We start from the raw sequence: 16,033 nt of genomic DNA on the forward strand, positions 1-16,033 counted from the left end.
AAGAGGTCAGTAAAAAATAAGTGAAAAAATGAAAAATAAGTAAAGTATGAATGTTAGTAAAACAATTTGAAAGACTATACATACTTTCTTAAAGAAAATTTTATACATTTATAAAACACTAAATTTTAAGCTTTTTAAGTATTAAAAATACTCTAAAATGTTTTATTCAAAAGATAAAAATAAAACATTCTTAAAATCAACACAAATAAAGTAAAATTTTGAGATATAAATGGTGTCTTATGTAGGAGTATTCTTTTGAAAAAAATAAATGACTAAAGAAAATTTGTGCAGTTTAATTTCAATGTGAAAAAAATTACTTCAAAATGATTTTAGCCCATTTGTTAAGAAACCAGTATACATTATTATACACTATTTATTCTCTATGTGTCAAATAATCATTCAATATTAGGTGTTTGAGATTACAAATCAGCTAACTTGTTTTTTAATTCAAAAATAAGTCAACAATAAAGACAGGAATCTAACTTTTAATATTTTAAAGTATTTTCTGCATAGTTTCCCCAAATATTAGCATTCTAATTGTGACCAGCATTATAGCTTTTTAATAAGGGTCTAATCCAGGGTAAAAATAAACAAATAAATAAGCATAAAAACTTTCAGAAACAACTATTGGTGTATGTTCGTGTTTCTCATACACACAAAAATATTTATCAAGCTTACTTTTTAAATGCATGTTTAGCTTTTCCTTACAACTGAACACTGGATACAGGAAACTCTAGAAATCATAAACAAAGACCAAATAAAGTCCCCATTTCTTGTGAAAATTTGTACATAATTACAGTTGGATACAAATATACATTACACACATGTCTCTTATTCAATACAAAATCTTAGTAAATATGTTCCCAACAGGGCAGGAGGAGTTTGTTCTCTCGAATTAAAAGTGTTTGCCCATTAAAAAAGATTTAAATAGCCCTACTTACAGAAATATGTTCTCAAAGTAACAGTTGTATTGTATTCTACTTATTTTCCATATAAAAACTCCAACAAAAGTAGTTTAGACAATCAATAAACCTGTTCAGTAAATACTCAAAACTCATACAGGTGAATACAACAAAAAATAAAAACTTATCCAAGAGTGATTGCAAATGAAAATGTATGTGATTTCAAAATTACATGCACCTCTTTAAAAATGAGGGCAATTAACAGATCATTTAAATCACATTTTAGCTGAGGTCAAGTTTAGCCCTAAAGAATATTTAAAGTTTCCTTATTCCTTTATACTATTTTATAAAATAAATAAGTTGAATCTAAACTAATGTTTTCTTTTGCTACTTATTTTAAACTATGAAGTTCAGGTACTTGATTGTAAATTGATGTAGATATCTCTATTATTGCTCTACACCTAATTATCCATAAACATTAATGGAAACAATACTGTTCCAATCAGGCACGACTTCCTTCCATTTTATAGCAAGAACTTCTAACCCAGCTCAACAACTAATCATATTTTAAATTATGGATTTGAAAACATGTTTTAGAGGCACATTTTTAAAACCGAATACAGTATGAAATCTTGCTTCTCGCTGAGTTAGTGAAATTGTTCTGTTGTTTTTATGGCTATTTGGTTTACTTCCTTCTTCTGGGCAAGATTAGTATGTAACTTTCATTCTTCTTTAGAGAGTGAAAAACCCACAGACCTAAACTGAACGAAAACTTAACTGGACATTATCAGATAAAGACAAGTAAACTAGCACCATAAGAACAACTGTACTAAATTTTAACACTATTCATTAACAGTTCCATTTTCCTGAGTTTGCGTTTGTTCTTTGGCATAGGCTTAGGATATAATCCATTTTTCAGAAGGTGTTCTTTGCTGAGGCGAATTTGAGCACCATGCTGAAGCTGGAAAGAACATAAGGCTCGAAGAGGGCGAAGCAAAGTCTGTTAGGAAAAAAAAAGATACTAAAAAAAGTTATATGTGAAAATCATGATATTGTATCGACATTTTACCTTCAGAAACAGGGACTACTATATTTCTCTTTATTATTGTCTTTTAGCTATGAAAAACAATAGGTACTCTAATAAATAGATATAATTATTTCTAGATAATTAATATAATTAAATTCATAACATACATACCACACTAAGGAAGTCTAATAAACAGGCACACTTTACCTTCCATGGGATTTCTTATATTAAAAAAAAGACACAAATATTGATTTTCCATATAGGTATTATAATAAAGTCCGAACTTAGTTTTCTACATTAATTTATTCAAACACCATGAAAAATTGATGCCGTTATAAAAATTATCTGAAATAAGCAGTCTAACAGAAACCTTTAGATACAAAGATAAGCACATCAAATTAGTTAATTCAGTTTCAATCACAAACTGATGCAAGCATACTGACACCTGATAACAATTAGATGACAGAAGCAATGAGCAAATGGTTTACTACTTCTCTCACATTACTCCATAGACCCCATACAAGTTAGATACCCATGTTTTGGTGCATTTGAAATCACTCTGTGTACATACTTGTCTACATCCAAATACCTATAGGGCCAAGCATGTGATAAAAATATGTAAACTGGGTGGACTTATAAGCTAACAGATAATAGCTGAGGTTGTAATACAAATGGAGTATATGCCCTACCTAAAGTTATTCAAATTCAAAAAATAAAAGTAAAAAATAGTAACACTATACCAGTGTTTTAAACACATAATGAGCCAGATTCTTTCCTTAGGCTCAAGATTCCTGATCCAAATGATAAAAACGCAAAACTACAACTAAACAGACTGTTACAGGAGCACAAAAGAAGCAAAGAAGGCTGGGCGCAGTGGCTCACACCTGTAATCCCAGCACTTCGGGAGGCCGAGGCGGGAGGACTGCTTGAGCTCAGGAGTTCGAGACTAGCCTGGGCAAGAGCGAGACCCCATCTCTACTATAAATAGAAAGAAATTAATTGGTCAACTAAAAATATATAGAAAAAATTGGGCGGGAATAGTGGCATGTGCCTGTAGTCCCAACTACTCAGGAAGCTGAAGCAGAAGGATCGCTTGAGCCCAGGAGTTTGAGGATTTGCTGTGAGCCAGGCTGACGCCACAGCACTCTAACCCAGGCAACAGAGTGAGACTCTGTCTCAAATAAATAAATAAATAAATAAATAGAAGCAAAGAAAAAATGAATAGATTTAACTACAAAAATTTCACAATGTCTACGTGAAAATTTACTCCCCCACATATACAACATAAGTGGTAGAAAAGGGGTCAATAGCTTTAATTTACAATGAACTCTTACAAACTGTGGCAGTCACTGGTAGTTGCTTCTCCATATTCATTCTTTTCTTCCTTATTAAAAGAATCCAAATGTTATTCAAGGAGGTAATGTGTCGAGCCAGTAATATTATTACATGGACTAATGACACAGTCTATCCAATGAAGTGAAGTGGAAGTGGTTGGGTAGGGCTTTCTGAGATACTCTTTAAAAAAGAACAGAATTAGCAGGCATAGGCTTTTTGTTCTTTTTTTCTGCTTGGTACATGATTATTGGGGGTAGTGGGTCAACCACGATGCCACTACAATAAACATGAAGATTAAAGCCAAATATATAAGATGATGGAGAGAAAGATGGAAGAAACTTGGGTCCCTGATGTCCTTTTCAAGCTGCATTCTCAACCCAGAACTGCCCGTGTTAACATTTCTTTTTTATAGGAGTAAAGAACCCCGGATGAGATTTAATCACTGCATTAAGGGCTCTGTTACATGTCATCAAACATAATTCCTAACTGATATACACTAATAAGAAAAAAGACAAACATCTTCAAAAAGCTCTGTATAATATTATTATAGAAAGCTTCTTAAGTATGTTCTCTTAATTTCTTTTAATGAAGAAAACAAGAGAGGAAAAGAGGAAATAACTATATATTATTTTACCCACTTTACAGAGTCAACATGGTAGGTACATTGATTGGATTCTGAAATATCATACCTAGGAAAAATACCTAGGACGACATACAGACTGAGACACTTGAAGATTCTGTTGATATTTTATGACATTTATTAGATTCTTCACATTTAGGAGAGAATTAATATTCCTATGGTCAAGGGCTTCCAACTTTCACATCTTGAAGATAAGATTTTGTCAATTTGCAGAGATAATTTAAAAAATGCATTTTGGAGATAGATCTGGATCAGATCCCCACTCCATCTCTGCGGTAGTCACTAGGGATGTTCACAAATATGCCCGTCTTCCTTCTTCATACGCAATCAGATTGCATTTTCTATCCCTCTTTAAAGTTAGGCATGGCCATATAATTTGTTTTGGTTAATAAAATGTGAGCGCGAGTAGTATGTCCCGTCTTTGGGCAGAAGCATTAACGGTGGAGTCGGATTCACCACTTTCCTTGATGAAAGTGGAATGGTGTGTCTAGATAGTTCCTCCGTCAGGCTGGGTGCCTGAGTGACTACAATGAACAGAGGTCCTACGGGCAATCCACCGGACAAACAGCACGAGAGAGGCATAAACCTTTGTCATGTTATGCCGTCTCAATTTTAGAGTTTTAAATTACTGAAGTCTAGCCTAACCTAGTAAATCCTTTTGTCTGTATATGCAAAGTGACAATTTTCAAAGAACTATTACTACCAATCATTGGTGTTGGGTAGAGCTAAGGCACTCAGTCTACTGCACAAAGCTTTGCCACATCTATTTTTAAAAAGTTCATAAGGTAAAACTTCGTAAGTGTCAATCTATAGGCAAGAGCAGAGAAGCAAGGAAGGGCAAGGGCAAAAGATTAAATCTTTTTGAGTGCCTGTGTTGACAACTGTGGCAACTAACACACATTACCTCACTCAATTCTCACAATACTGTCGGGTAACTACTTTTTGTATATTACAGATTAGAAAACAGCACAAAGAGATTATGTGAACTGCCCATAGGCAAAAGTGATGATAGTAAGTAATGAGGTTTTAATTCAAACCTACTTGAGAAAGTCCATCTCATGCTACTTTTAGGTAGCTATGCTGTCCTATCATGCTACTTCCAGGTGCTTGAAAAACTGCTCTAGAATAAAGGATGACAATAAATCAACAGGCTAACAATCCTATTCTGTGCCAAGTTGTTTATTTTAAGGAACTCTACCTCTAAAGAATGAAAACAGGTGAAAATTTTCTACTCTCCATCATCTTAAGCTTTTATAATAATCGAATGCCCCTAATAAAAGGTTACTGGGAAAAAATGTATGTCATAGCTTTCCTTCCCAGGAAAGGAAGAAAATATCTATGTTCAGAGTAGACAGTAAGTATGTATCACAAACATGCTAATTTTTTATTGTAACTAGACTTGAATAGGCTGGACTTGGGGTTCTACCACTAGGAAAGCACCCTTTGCTATAAATTGAGTGGGGTCAATTTTTGCCATCTATAATAATAAGCAAATTGGGATGTTTATACATTTCCTCCTTCTCCTGATCCTACCAACTATCTCATCAGCACCTCCCAAATCACAGGCTTGACTGTGAAACATCCTTTTTATACTCCTGGCCACTGTTGTATGTTTACTCCTGACTACCAAAGCAAGCAGATTGAGCAATCTTCCCGCCTCAGCCTCCCAGAGTGCTAGGATTACAGGCATGAGCCACCCATAGCGCCTAGCCAGAACCTGAAACATTCTTGATGGTACATTAAATAATGCCAGAATAATATCTTACTAAACTGGGTGGGGGGAATGGGGGGGGCACGCAGCAGCAATATTACTATAATAGTAGTACAGACCCTATCCCTAACCCTTTTATACTAATACACTTACTATTACTATAACCACCATTACCAACATTAAAACATCCACTTAGGATTGCAGTAAAGATCCAATTCCAATCGTGGGAATAAGAGATGTAATACCACAGAGGATTCTTTCCAGAACCCAAAAGGAGAGAAAAGCAAGTTTCAAATCTATAGCCAATGAATATTATATTTTTCCCTCAAAATCTGAACCTTTAATGAATCTTTGGTCTGATGTTGTCTGATCCTAGAATTTTACATCAACAAAAATGAAAATACAGATACTACACAGAAAGCAAGTTTAAACAACAACAGCGGGTTTCACTTTTCTTTTAAGATACCTATAAAAAGAATATTCCTTGTTTCTCAAGAATATGCAGGGATGACAGTGAATGAACAAAACAGAAAGGCAAGGATAGGGGTATATAAAATGCCATGTTCAATGGCTAGGTGCATGGGAATAGGTGATAAAGTTAGAGGAGAAGGAAGAGAATCTGAGAACACTCCCTGGTCATTTAGGGTAAGGATCTAGCGTCCCTTATGACATTTTTCTAAAGGACAGAGAACAGACAAAATGAAATTGCCTAGACCCAAAACAAAGTCTACTCACACATATACACACTCAAGAAAAGCCTACATATGAAAGCCTACTTCTTTCAAAAGAAGAGAAGTCTCCAACTCACATTTTTAAGAGTTTAGGGTAGAAGAGAGGAAAAAAGTAATTCAGCACTTGCTTCTGGCATTCTTTAACACTCCTGGCGCCTGAGATTTTTGTTGTTCTCTTTAGGATTAACATCTTGGTAACTATTCTAGTTACATTCAACTGAACTTTTATCCATCAGTGAAATTTCCTTCATGTCTAAGGCACACTCTTATAATAGCAACCATTGTGAATAATGAGAGAAAAAGCAAGCAAGCAGAAAAGAGTACTTTCTATGTCGGGTGAGGGAAGGTATCAGAGGGGGAGTTACACACTCCATTTAGTTATGTTCATTATCCTATGATTTTTCTCCTTGATTTGTACTTATCAAAATTTTTCAATGATTAAAGACTCCTAACAATCTAAATTTTATTTTACTATTTTTTTCTTTTGCTACAGAGGCAGTTTCTTACATGTTCCAAAAAGATTGAGCTGTTAGTTAACTCATTAAAATATTATTCTTTGTTGATGATTATTAATTATATATGAAATCATCATGCTTTCATGGAAATTAAATAAAATGATTGTAAGTTATAACCTGTTCATATTCTATAGGAATTTTTCCTCAAAAAAAGTCTTTTTTACACTGTAAGCAAGGTTAATATGATAAACAGGAAGTTAGTATACCTCCTCAAATAAAGGCACCAATGCAAAAACAAAAATCTTGCTGTAAAATGTTCCTCTAACTAAAAAAAAAAAAAAGTTGAGTATAAAAGAACACAAAATACTAAAAAGAGAAATGGAAAATACTAAAAGAAAAATCTAGCCAAAAAACTCTATTTAATGTTGTACTACTTAAATGCAATTTAGCATATTACAAATGCTGTTTGTACAGCTTAGTATGAATATTTAAATAATGCAATCTGGAATGCTAAACTAACACAGAAAAACACCAGAGGGGAAAGAAGATTATAAAAGTACATAAATCTCTATCACAGATACATTCTACTTGTCACTAGAGTCACAAATTTAACAAGTTAAGCTTGTCTAAATTTTCTAGGTAAAATCTAACCAAACTCCTACTGTCAAAAACTACAACCTTCCAAAGACATACCTCTTGAATATAACTATTTTTCTCCAAGATCGAAAGAGCAACAGCTGCACACTCCAGTGTAGAAAGGCACCTATTAGTTGGCTGCATCCGAATTACATACTGACTAGAAATGTTAGTTTTTAACTGCACCTGAAACCAAAAACAAAATAGTACATGTAATTTTTGTTTTAAATTTAAAATTATAAAGTCTGCATTTTAAATACTAATTATTTTCCCTTCAAAAGTGTCAGCTTTTAATATTTAATACAAATATTAAATGTATCAATATCTTTTATATATATTCTTTTATTATTGGTAAATAATAGAAGTAAAATAATAGTTACATGTGTATCTGACAAAGATATATCCAGAACATATACAAATTACTACATATCCAACATAAAAAAACTAATAACACTATCACTCTATAAGGAAAAGAGTAGTAGTGAATACATACTTCACAAAAGAAGATAGAAGAATGGCAAATAGGTACATGAAAAAGTGCTCAAAATGACTGAATGCAAATTAAAACCACAGGGGATAAGATTTCACACTCACTAGAGTAACTAAAACCAAAAAGGATATGGAGTAAATGAAACTCTCATATATTACAGTGGGAGTTAAAATAACATAATCACTTCAAAAAAATTTGATATTTTTTTAAATTATATGGTTTATCCTTCCATTATTTCTTAATAAAAAATGATACATGTATGTCTATGTGGATGTGTATATAAACATACAGATGCACAAAGGTATATAAGTATATATATATATGTAATCCTCTCTTTTTAGATGAAAAGTGGCATACTATACATTGTATTATCCATAGAGATAATATTTTAGCTGAGACCTGATGACTGAGACAGTCAGACATGAGAAAGGCAATAGAAAATCAAATGCCAACATTTTGGCCTTTGATTTCTATTTTAATTAAATTAAACTTAAGCAATCTTACACTAGGGATAAAGCCATAGCCCTAGCTCACATTCCGATCAGAATCACATTTAAGGATAGATGATAATTTCAATGTTTGTTTATAAAATATGTGAACATGGGGATTGGAGGTAGTGGTGTTCAAGCCTTAATGCATAGCAACTTATTAAAATCAGGTGCCCTCCCTTATTTTCTAGTATCCCCAAAGTTGTATGAGTTTCTCATTCCTTTAAACCATCAAAACTCTCTCATCGATGACATCTTGTCCCTCAATCCCTTCCCTCCTCTGTGTCTCATGCAGTTCCCCTGATGAGAAATGTGGTTCTTTACTCTGTGCTTTTTGTTCAAAGAATTCTCCTCTACAGATTATATTCTTTCTTTCCCGAGGAAGAGGGGAGAACAGAGAGGGAGAAGCAAGCTGCTGCTGCTAAATGAACATTATTAAAAAATGTATATGATTTTGGAATACATCCTTTAAAGCAGATTTGAGTAATAGTGTTTTATGTATGATTATATTGAAATTACTCTGCATTTCTACCAATGGAAAAGATAGGAAAAAGATGCAGGGAGGGAAAGAAATGGAGGAAAATGGTTAAGAAATATGTATAGTGATAAAAGAAAGTTAGCCTATTATTAAATAACTAAGAGTAATTCACAGGGTCAATTAACAGTAATTACTAACAGCTTTGATATTTCATCAACGCAACTAGTATAACAAAGTGCAACCAAATACTGGTTTCAATACTAAATTTCAAGTCTTCATTGCAGAAATTTATAATGACATCTGATTGCAATAAAATCTTTGGGAAACATGCAAAAATTCACAGTGAATTTTGCTTATTGGAATAAATTTGATTTTTTTAAGGAAATTAGTTATTTGAGGGAGGAGTTTTATTTCTTAATGTAGGAAAACTCAGAATTTAAAATGTATCATGTTAAGAGACTTCAGAATATCCTTTACAAATCATCTCTCCAGCAATATATATACTTTACTAGATATAGTAAAAGACTATATAGCTATATTACACTATTAACATGTGTTATTAGATAATAGCATGGTAATGTAACCTTCTCACAGCTTCTCCTTTTATACTTATATGCTAGTCTACCTTCATCACACACTTGATTCAATGAGCAAATGAGCAAAAGCAGAAAGAAATCCTGTCAAGCCATCTTAAGAAGTCAGAAGCATAATAAATAATTTGTAATAAATTGCCTTGTTGTCTTAAATAAAAATTCAAGAAAATTCAAGGCAAAGTTATTCTAAGAAAGGGGAAAAAATTAATAGATGAAAATGTGGTACACAGAGAATCTATTAAAAGATGACGATGATTATTTTACACTTGACAATAACTGATCCATCTCAACCAAGCCATTTAGTTTCTTATTTTCTCTCACTTGCTCCTTACCTATAAAATGAAATAGCTGGACCTGATGGTATCAAAACTTACCTTTTAGCTATCAATCCTAAGATTTTAAATATATATATATATATATATATATATATATGATCTTACTTTGCAGATTTTGGAAGCTATGCTGACTCAAACAATGCTTCAGTAATTTTGATCTTTTTAGAAGTTGGTTCTGTATGGGTATAGGTGGTTTAAGTGCTCTTAATGTAACTTTTATGTCAGAAACAAGAAAATCATTGACTGGCTGAGAATTCTACCAGTATAGTTTGTGGGCTTATAATATAACTTCTACTTTAGAAATAGTCAACTCTTCCAGAATGTCTACATTTACCTTCACACCTTTTCCATTGGTTGTCTGAATTGTCTAAAATTTGGATTTCTGAAAATTATTTTGTTCCATTATCTTAAATATAAGAATACCAGATAACAATTTATGATAGTTATGATTACTGTTCAGGTGCCTTTTAAAAAGAGGTTTTAGTGGCTCACGCCTATAATCCTAGCACTCTGGGAGGCAGAGGTGGGAGGATTGCTTGAGCTCAGGAGTTCGAGACCAACCTGTAAGCACTCAATACAGGCAAAGATGTTGATGAAGATGGTACTGCCACTGATGACGGTGGTGGTGGTGACTCATAATGTTTTGTTCACAATCTAATGAACAAATGTGAAGTAACTCAGCTTTACTACATAAAGCCAGATGAGATTCCCTAGCCAAAGTTATAAGAGTAGATGGGACTTAGGACAGGGTCAGAAGAATGTCAACTTTTACAAGGGACTGAAAAAAGAAAAGCTACGGAATAGGTAGAGAAAAAATAATCTAAAAGCAGGAGAAAGAAACAGAAGAAAAATGTTTTACTGAATACTAGAAAAGAAAGAGTTACTTTGGAAGGTAAATATTACTAGAGTTAAAATCCTGTTTTATTTTTTTAAAAACCATAAATATTTTCATTAAAGATATGTATATATTTCTGCCTTATTTTTCGTTGTTGTTGTTAAGACAGAGTGTCACTCAATTGTCCTGGATAGAGTGCAATGATGTCACTGTAGCTCACTGCAAGCGCCAATTCCTGGGCTGTCAGCATCCTTCTGCCTCTGCCTCCTGGTAGCTGGGACTACAATCCACTGAGGCAATGCCTGGATGGGTTTTGTTGTTTTGTGTATTTTTTTTTCCTTTTTGTTTTTCTTTTCTTTTTGGTAGAGACAGGGTCTCACTGTTGCTCAGGCTGGTTGCTCAAACTCCTGAGCTCCAGCTATGCTTCCACTTCAGCCTCCCACAGAGCTAGGATTACAGGCGTGAGCCACCACGCCAGGCCTAAAGGTATATTTAGAAACAAGGAAATTTTTAGTTTTTTACTCTTTCACCTTTTAAGTACATGATCTGAACATCATTAAAATATGTAATATTTAGTCGGGAGCAGTGGCTCACTCCTGTAATCCTAGCACTCTGGGAGGCTGAGGTGGGTGGATCATTTGAGCTCCAGAGTTTGAGATCAGCTTGAGCAAGAGCGAGACCCTGCCTCTACTAAAAAAATAGAAAGAAGTCTCTACTAAAAAAATAGAAATTAGCTGGACAACTCAAAAAATATATATAAAAAATTAGCCGAGCATGGCGGTACATGCCTGTAGTCCCAGCTACTCGGGAGGCTGAGACAGAAGGATTACTTGAGCCCAGGAGTTTGAGGTTGCTGTGAGCTAGGCTGAGGCCAAGGCACTCTAGCCCAGGCAACAGAGTGAGACTCTGTCTCAAAAAAAAAAAAAAAAGTAATATTCGTCAAAATATTTAGATCTTATAGCTCTATCTTTAGATAATTCTTTTAATTTTTTTTTTAGCTAATTCTTTTAAAATATTCTCAAACAACACTAACAGAAGAGACAGGCCAAGAATTCATAATAATTTCTGAAAATCACTTTTAAATGAATAATTTTCATTTCTTGTATGATTTTGATTGCATATTTATATTTTATCTACCCAATGTTTTCTATGTATTGCCTTTTCTTCCTGTACCTCTGCACATGTATAATATGTTTAATTCATTTAATGATAGTAAAAGTGGTAGACAGACATATAAAAGAGTTGGTTTCTTTGAAGAATACACAGTACAGGATACCTAAATAGTAAGAAATTATGGGTTGCAGAGTACTAAAAGTTTTAAACTAGACTTATTTATAATAAACAGTTTGATTCTTCAAGTATAACTGAACCAAATATGTAAAATTATAAATGTTTACATGTTAATGTACCAATAATCACACTACTTTATTTTTTAATAAATTTTATTGTCATATTTAAGGTATACAATATGATGTTATGGAATACAGAGAGACAGCAAAAAGATTAGTATAGTGAAGCAAATTATTAATGTCTATCATCTCACAGTTACCCAATTTTTTGTTTTTGTGTTGAGCAGCTAAAATCTACTCATTTCACATAAATCACATATACAGTATAATTATATGACCTATAGTCCTCACATTGTACATTAGATCTCTAGACTTGTTCATCCTACATATCTGCTACTTCATATATTCTGATACATCTCTTCCCCTTTTCCTCTCCCCTCCCCTCCTGCCCTGGTAACCAATGTTTTATTCTCTATCTCTGTATATTTAATTTTTTTATAAATATTTTACATATAAGTGAAATCATGTAATATTTTTCTTGCTGTGTCTGGCATATTTCACTTAGCATAATGTCCTCCAGGCTCATCCATGGCAAATGGCAAGATCTCATTTTTTTTTAAGGTTGAAAACGTTCCATTGTATATATGTACCACAGATTCTTTATCCATTTGTATGTTAACAGACACTTAGATTGTTTCTATATTTTCATTATTGTGAATAAGGCTACAATGAATATCAGAGTATAGATATCTTTATGAGGTAGTGATTTCATTTTCTTTGGCTACATGTACAAAAGGAGGATTGCTAGGTCATATTGTAGTTCTATTTTTAATATCTTTAGAAACCTCCATATTGTTTTCACAATGGTTGTACCAATCTATATTCTCACCTACAGTCTGTACTTTATTGAGCAAATTTACAGAAAACCTAAATAAAAGGAGACATATACTATGTTCATGGAATGGAAGACTCAATATTATACATATGCCAATTCTCAAAAGTTGATTTATGAGTTAATGTTATCTCAATAAAAATCTGAAGAGTTTTTTTGGGATTTCATAAAGCTGATTCTGAAATTATATGTTAATGCAAAGGGCAAAAATATCAAGATACTCTTGAAGAACACAAAAAAATTTTTCCTACCACTTAGGCCTACTATAAACTTATTAATTAAGGCAGTATGGAACTTGTGCAGAGACAAATAGACCAGTAATAGACTAGACTTTAAAGCACAGAAACGTACTTTCACATATTGCACAAATGATAAATGACAGAGGTAATATTTCAAAGCAGTGAGTTTAAAAAATGATCTATTTAGTAAATGGTGCTGGGACTAGTGGGCAGCAGAATGAGGGGGAAAAGGTGAAAATTGGACTTATACCTCACATCAAACACAAAAATCTATTACTGGTAGATTAAAGACAAATGTAAAAGGTAAAACTCTAATGCTTTTAGAAGGTAATATAAGAATATGAGCTAGAGACAAGAATGAATTTCTTAAACAAAATACAGAAAATACTAACCATGAAAAAAAGACATTAAAACCCAAAATTCCAGCCTTAGCCACAATAGCTCAGCTGGGAGAGCGTTAGACTGAAAATCGAAAATTCCATTTATCAAAGCACAACCAAAAAAAAAAAAAAAAGAGCAAAAAGATAATCACAAAAGAAATTGGCAACTTATATAACTATGAAATGGCTCAAAGTCAGAAGACATAAAGAATTCCTAGAAATCATTAAGAAAAACAGCCAGAATGCTAAAAGAAAAATGATAAAAGATACAACTAGGCACTTCAAAAAAGAGAAAATCTAAATGACTAAAAAAACATCTAAAAAGGTGTTCAATTTCATTAGTAATCAGGGAAATGAAAATCAAAACGAAATGAGCAAATACTACACACTCAGAAGATTGGCAAAAATGTTAAATGTCTGACATTACCATGTGTTAGAGAGGATAACTCCTACACGTTGTTGGTGGGAGTGTGAATAGTTAAAATCACTTTATAACAGTTTGGTTAAATCTAGTAAAATTGAAATGATGTTAAACCCATGACTCACCTATTTCATTTCTAGCCATACACCTTAGAGAAACTCTTGCACATGTGTATCAGGATATATCACACGAACATTCATAGCAGCACTTATCATAATAGCCCCAAGATGAAAACTATCCAAATGACCATCAGCAATAGAACAGACTGTGATATATTCACATAATGGGATATTACATGGCAATGAAAATGAACAAAGCACAACTAACTCTACACAATAACATAGATGACTCTCAAGACATAATATTGAAAAAAAGATGTGATTTGCATAAAGTTCATAAATAGGCAAAACTATGTTATTTAGGGATCCATAAATCTATTTTAATAAACCTAAGAAGTGGCTGGGTGCAGTGGCTCACACCTGTAATCCTAGCACTCCGGGAGGCCGAGGCAGACAGATCATTTGAGCTCAGGAGTTGAGACTAGCATGAGAAAGAGCGAGACCCCATTTCTACTAAAAATATGAAGAAATTAGCTGGACAACTAAAAATATATAGAAAAAATTTGCCAGTCATGGTGGTGCATGCTTGTAGTCCCAACTACTCGGGAGGCTGAGGCAGAAGGATCGCTTGAGCCCAGGAGTTTGAGGTTGTGAGCTAGGCTGATTCCACAGCACTTTAGCCCAGGCAACAGAGCGAGACTCTGTCTTAAAAAAAAACAAACAAACAAACAAAAAAAAACCCCAGAAGTGATTACAATAAAGGTCAGGATACGGTTACCTGGGGAGTAAGAGAAGCTGTATGAAAGGGATATAACAGAGACTGGAACGTGGACCTTTTGGGATATAGAATACTTTGGCAATGATCTATTTCTTGACTTGCATAGTGGCTACAAGAATGTTAATTTTTTAAGTGTTTCTTACTCTATATATATATGTTTTATGCACATCTCAAAATAAAACATGTTATTAGAAATTCTCTTAATAAGTATTAGCTTAATAAATGTACCTTCCTATTAGAAGTTTTTTCTGCTATGCAAAACACTAAAATCAAATTGAAAAATGGGATGGTTGTCAGTAATTAGCTGTGTGATCTTGAGTAAGTTAATTAATTTTCTGTGTCTCATTTTCCTACTATATGAAACAATGCATTTAAACCTATCCTTAAAATCTCTTCAGGTTCTAAAATTCTTGAATTTGCTTTATCTCCCATCTCTCAGGTGGGATCCAATTAAATCTCAGGGCTCCAGTTAAATCTCATATATTCTTCCTATGTTCTTTTCATTCTCCACTGTACAACAAAATAGAAAAAAGTTACATATGCAATGTCAAATTTATATACATGCAAACATAATATTTTGCTGTTATTCAAGGGTCAATAATCAGCCAAATTGTGAGTGTGAATTAATGTCTTTTTGTCAGCCTAACAAGTGCCAGGTAATCCAAACAGACACTGATTCATTAAGTTTTAAAAACTCAAACATATAAAACCCACTCTGAGAGCTGAAAAAGTGTGAAAGAGAAATATAACATTATATTTTGTGGTGTTGTAGAATTTTATTAGCACTATTGTCCATTCAAGTATAGTCAAAATATATTGAGATATTAAATAATGCCTACACTTGTTCTGTCAATTATCTTCTTAGACTATTTGAGAGTGAAATCTAAAAAGGGAATCAGATTTCTTAAACAAATCCACTTCAACACAGTTGGGGCAACATAAAGTTCCATGAAATAACCATTAATGGCATATAATACATTCCCCTCAGAAAGATGGCACAGGCTGGGCATGGTGGCTCACACCTGTAATCCTAGCACTCTGAGAGGCCGAGGTGGAAGGATTGTTTGAGTTCAGTAGTACAAGACCATCCTGAGCAAGAGCGAGACCTTATCTCTACTAAAAATAGAAAAAATTAGCCAGGCATGGTAGCACATGCCTGTAGACCCAGCTACTCAGGAGGCTGAGGCAGGAGGACCCCTTAAGCCTAGGAGTTTGAGGCTGCAGTGAACTATGATGATGCCACTTCATTCTAGCCTAGGCAAGAGATCCTGTCTCCAAAAAAATAAAAAAGAAAAGATGGCATAATTCTGTCAGCTTTC

General features: G+C 33.4%; 1 protein-coding gene across 1 annotated transcript in view; it reads right to left on the bottom strand.

Annotated features, from left to right (window-relative positions):
• Nucleotides 1–238: 238 nt before the first annotated feature.
• The window catches only part of DTWD2 (DTW motif tRNA-uridine aminocarboxypropyltransferase 2), a 92,213-nt gene continuing 76,418 nt past the window's right edge, over nucleotides 239–16,033 (bottom strand). Inside the window, exons 5-6 of the mRNA XM_012766106.3 lie at nucleotides 7,495–7,623; nucleotides 239–1,902 (exon numbers count right to left, since the gene is read on the bottom strand). Coding sequence (XP_012621560.2) covers nucleotides 1,732–1,902; nucleotides 7,495–7,623 — 300 coding nt within the window. The 3' untranslated portion in view covers nucleotides 239–1,731. The remainder of the gene's footprint in view (nucleotides 1,903–7,494; nucleotides 7,624–16,033) is intronic.

This window comes from Microcebus murinus, chromosome 11, assembly GCF_040939455.1.
Source record: "Microcebus murinus isolate Inina chromosome 11, M.murinus_Inina_mat1.0, whole genome shotgun sequence".
Taxonomy (NCBI): Eukaryota; Metazoa; Chordata; class Mammalia; order Primates; family Cheirogaleidae; genus Microcebus; species Microcebus murinus.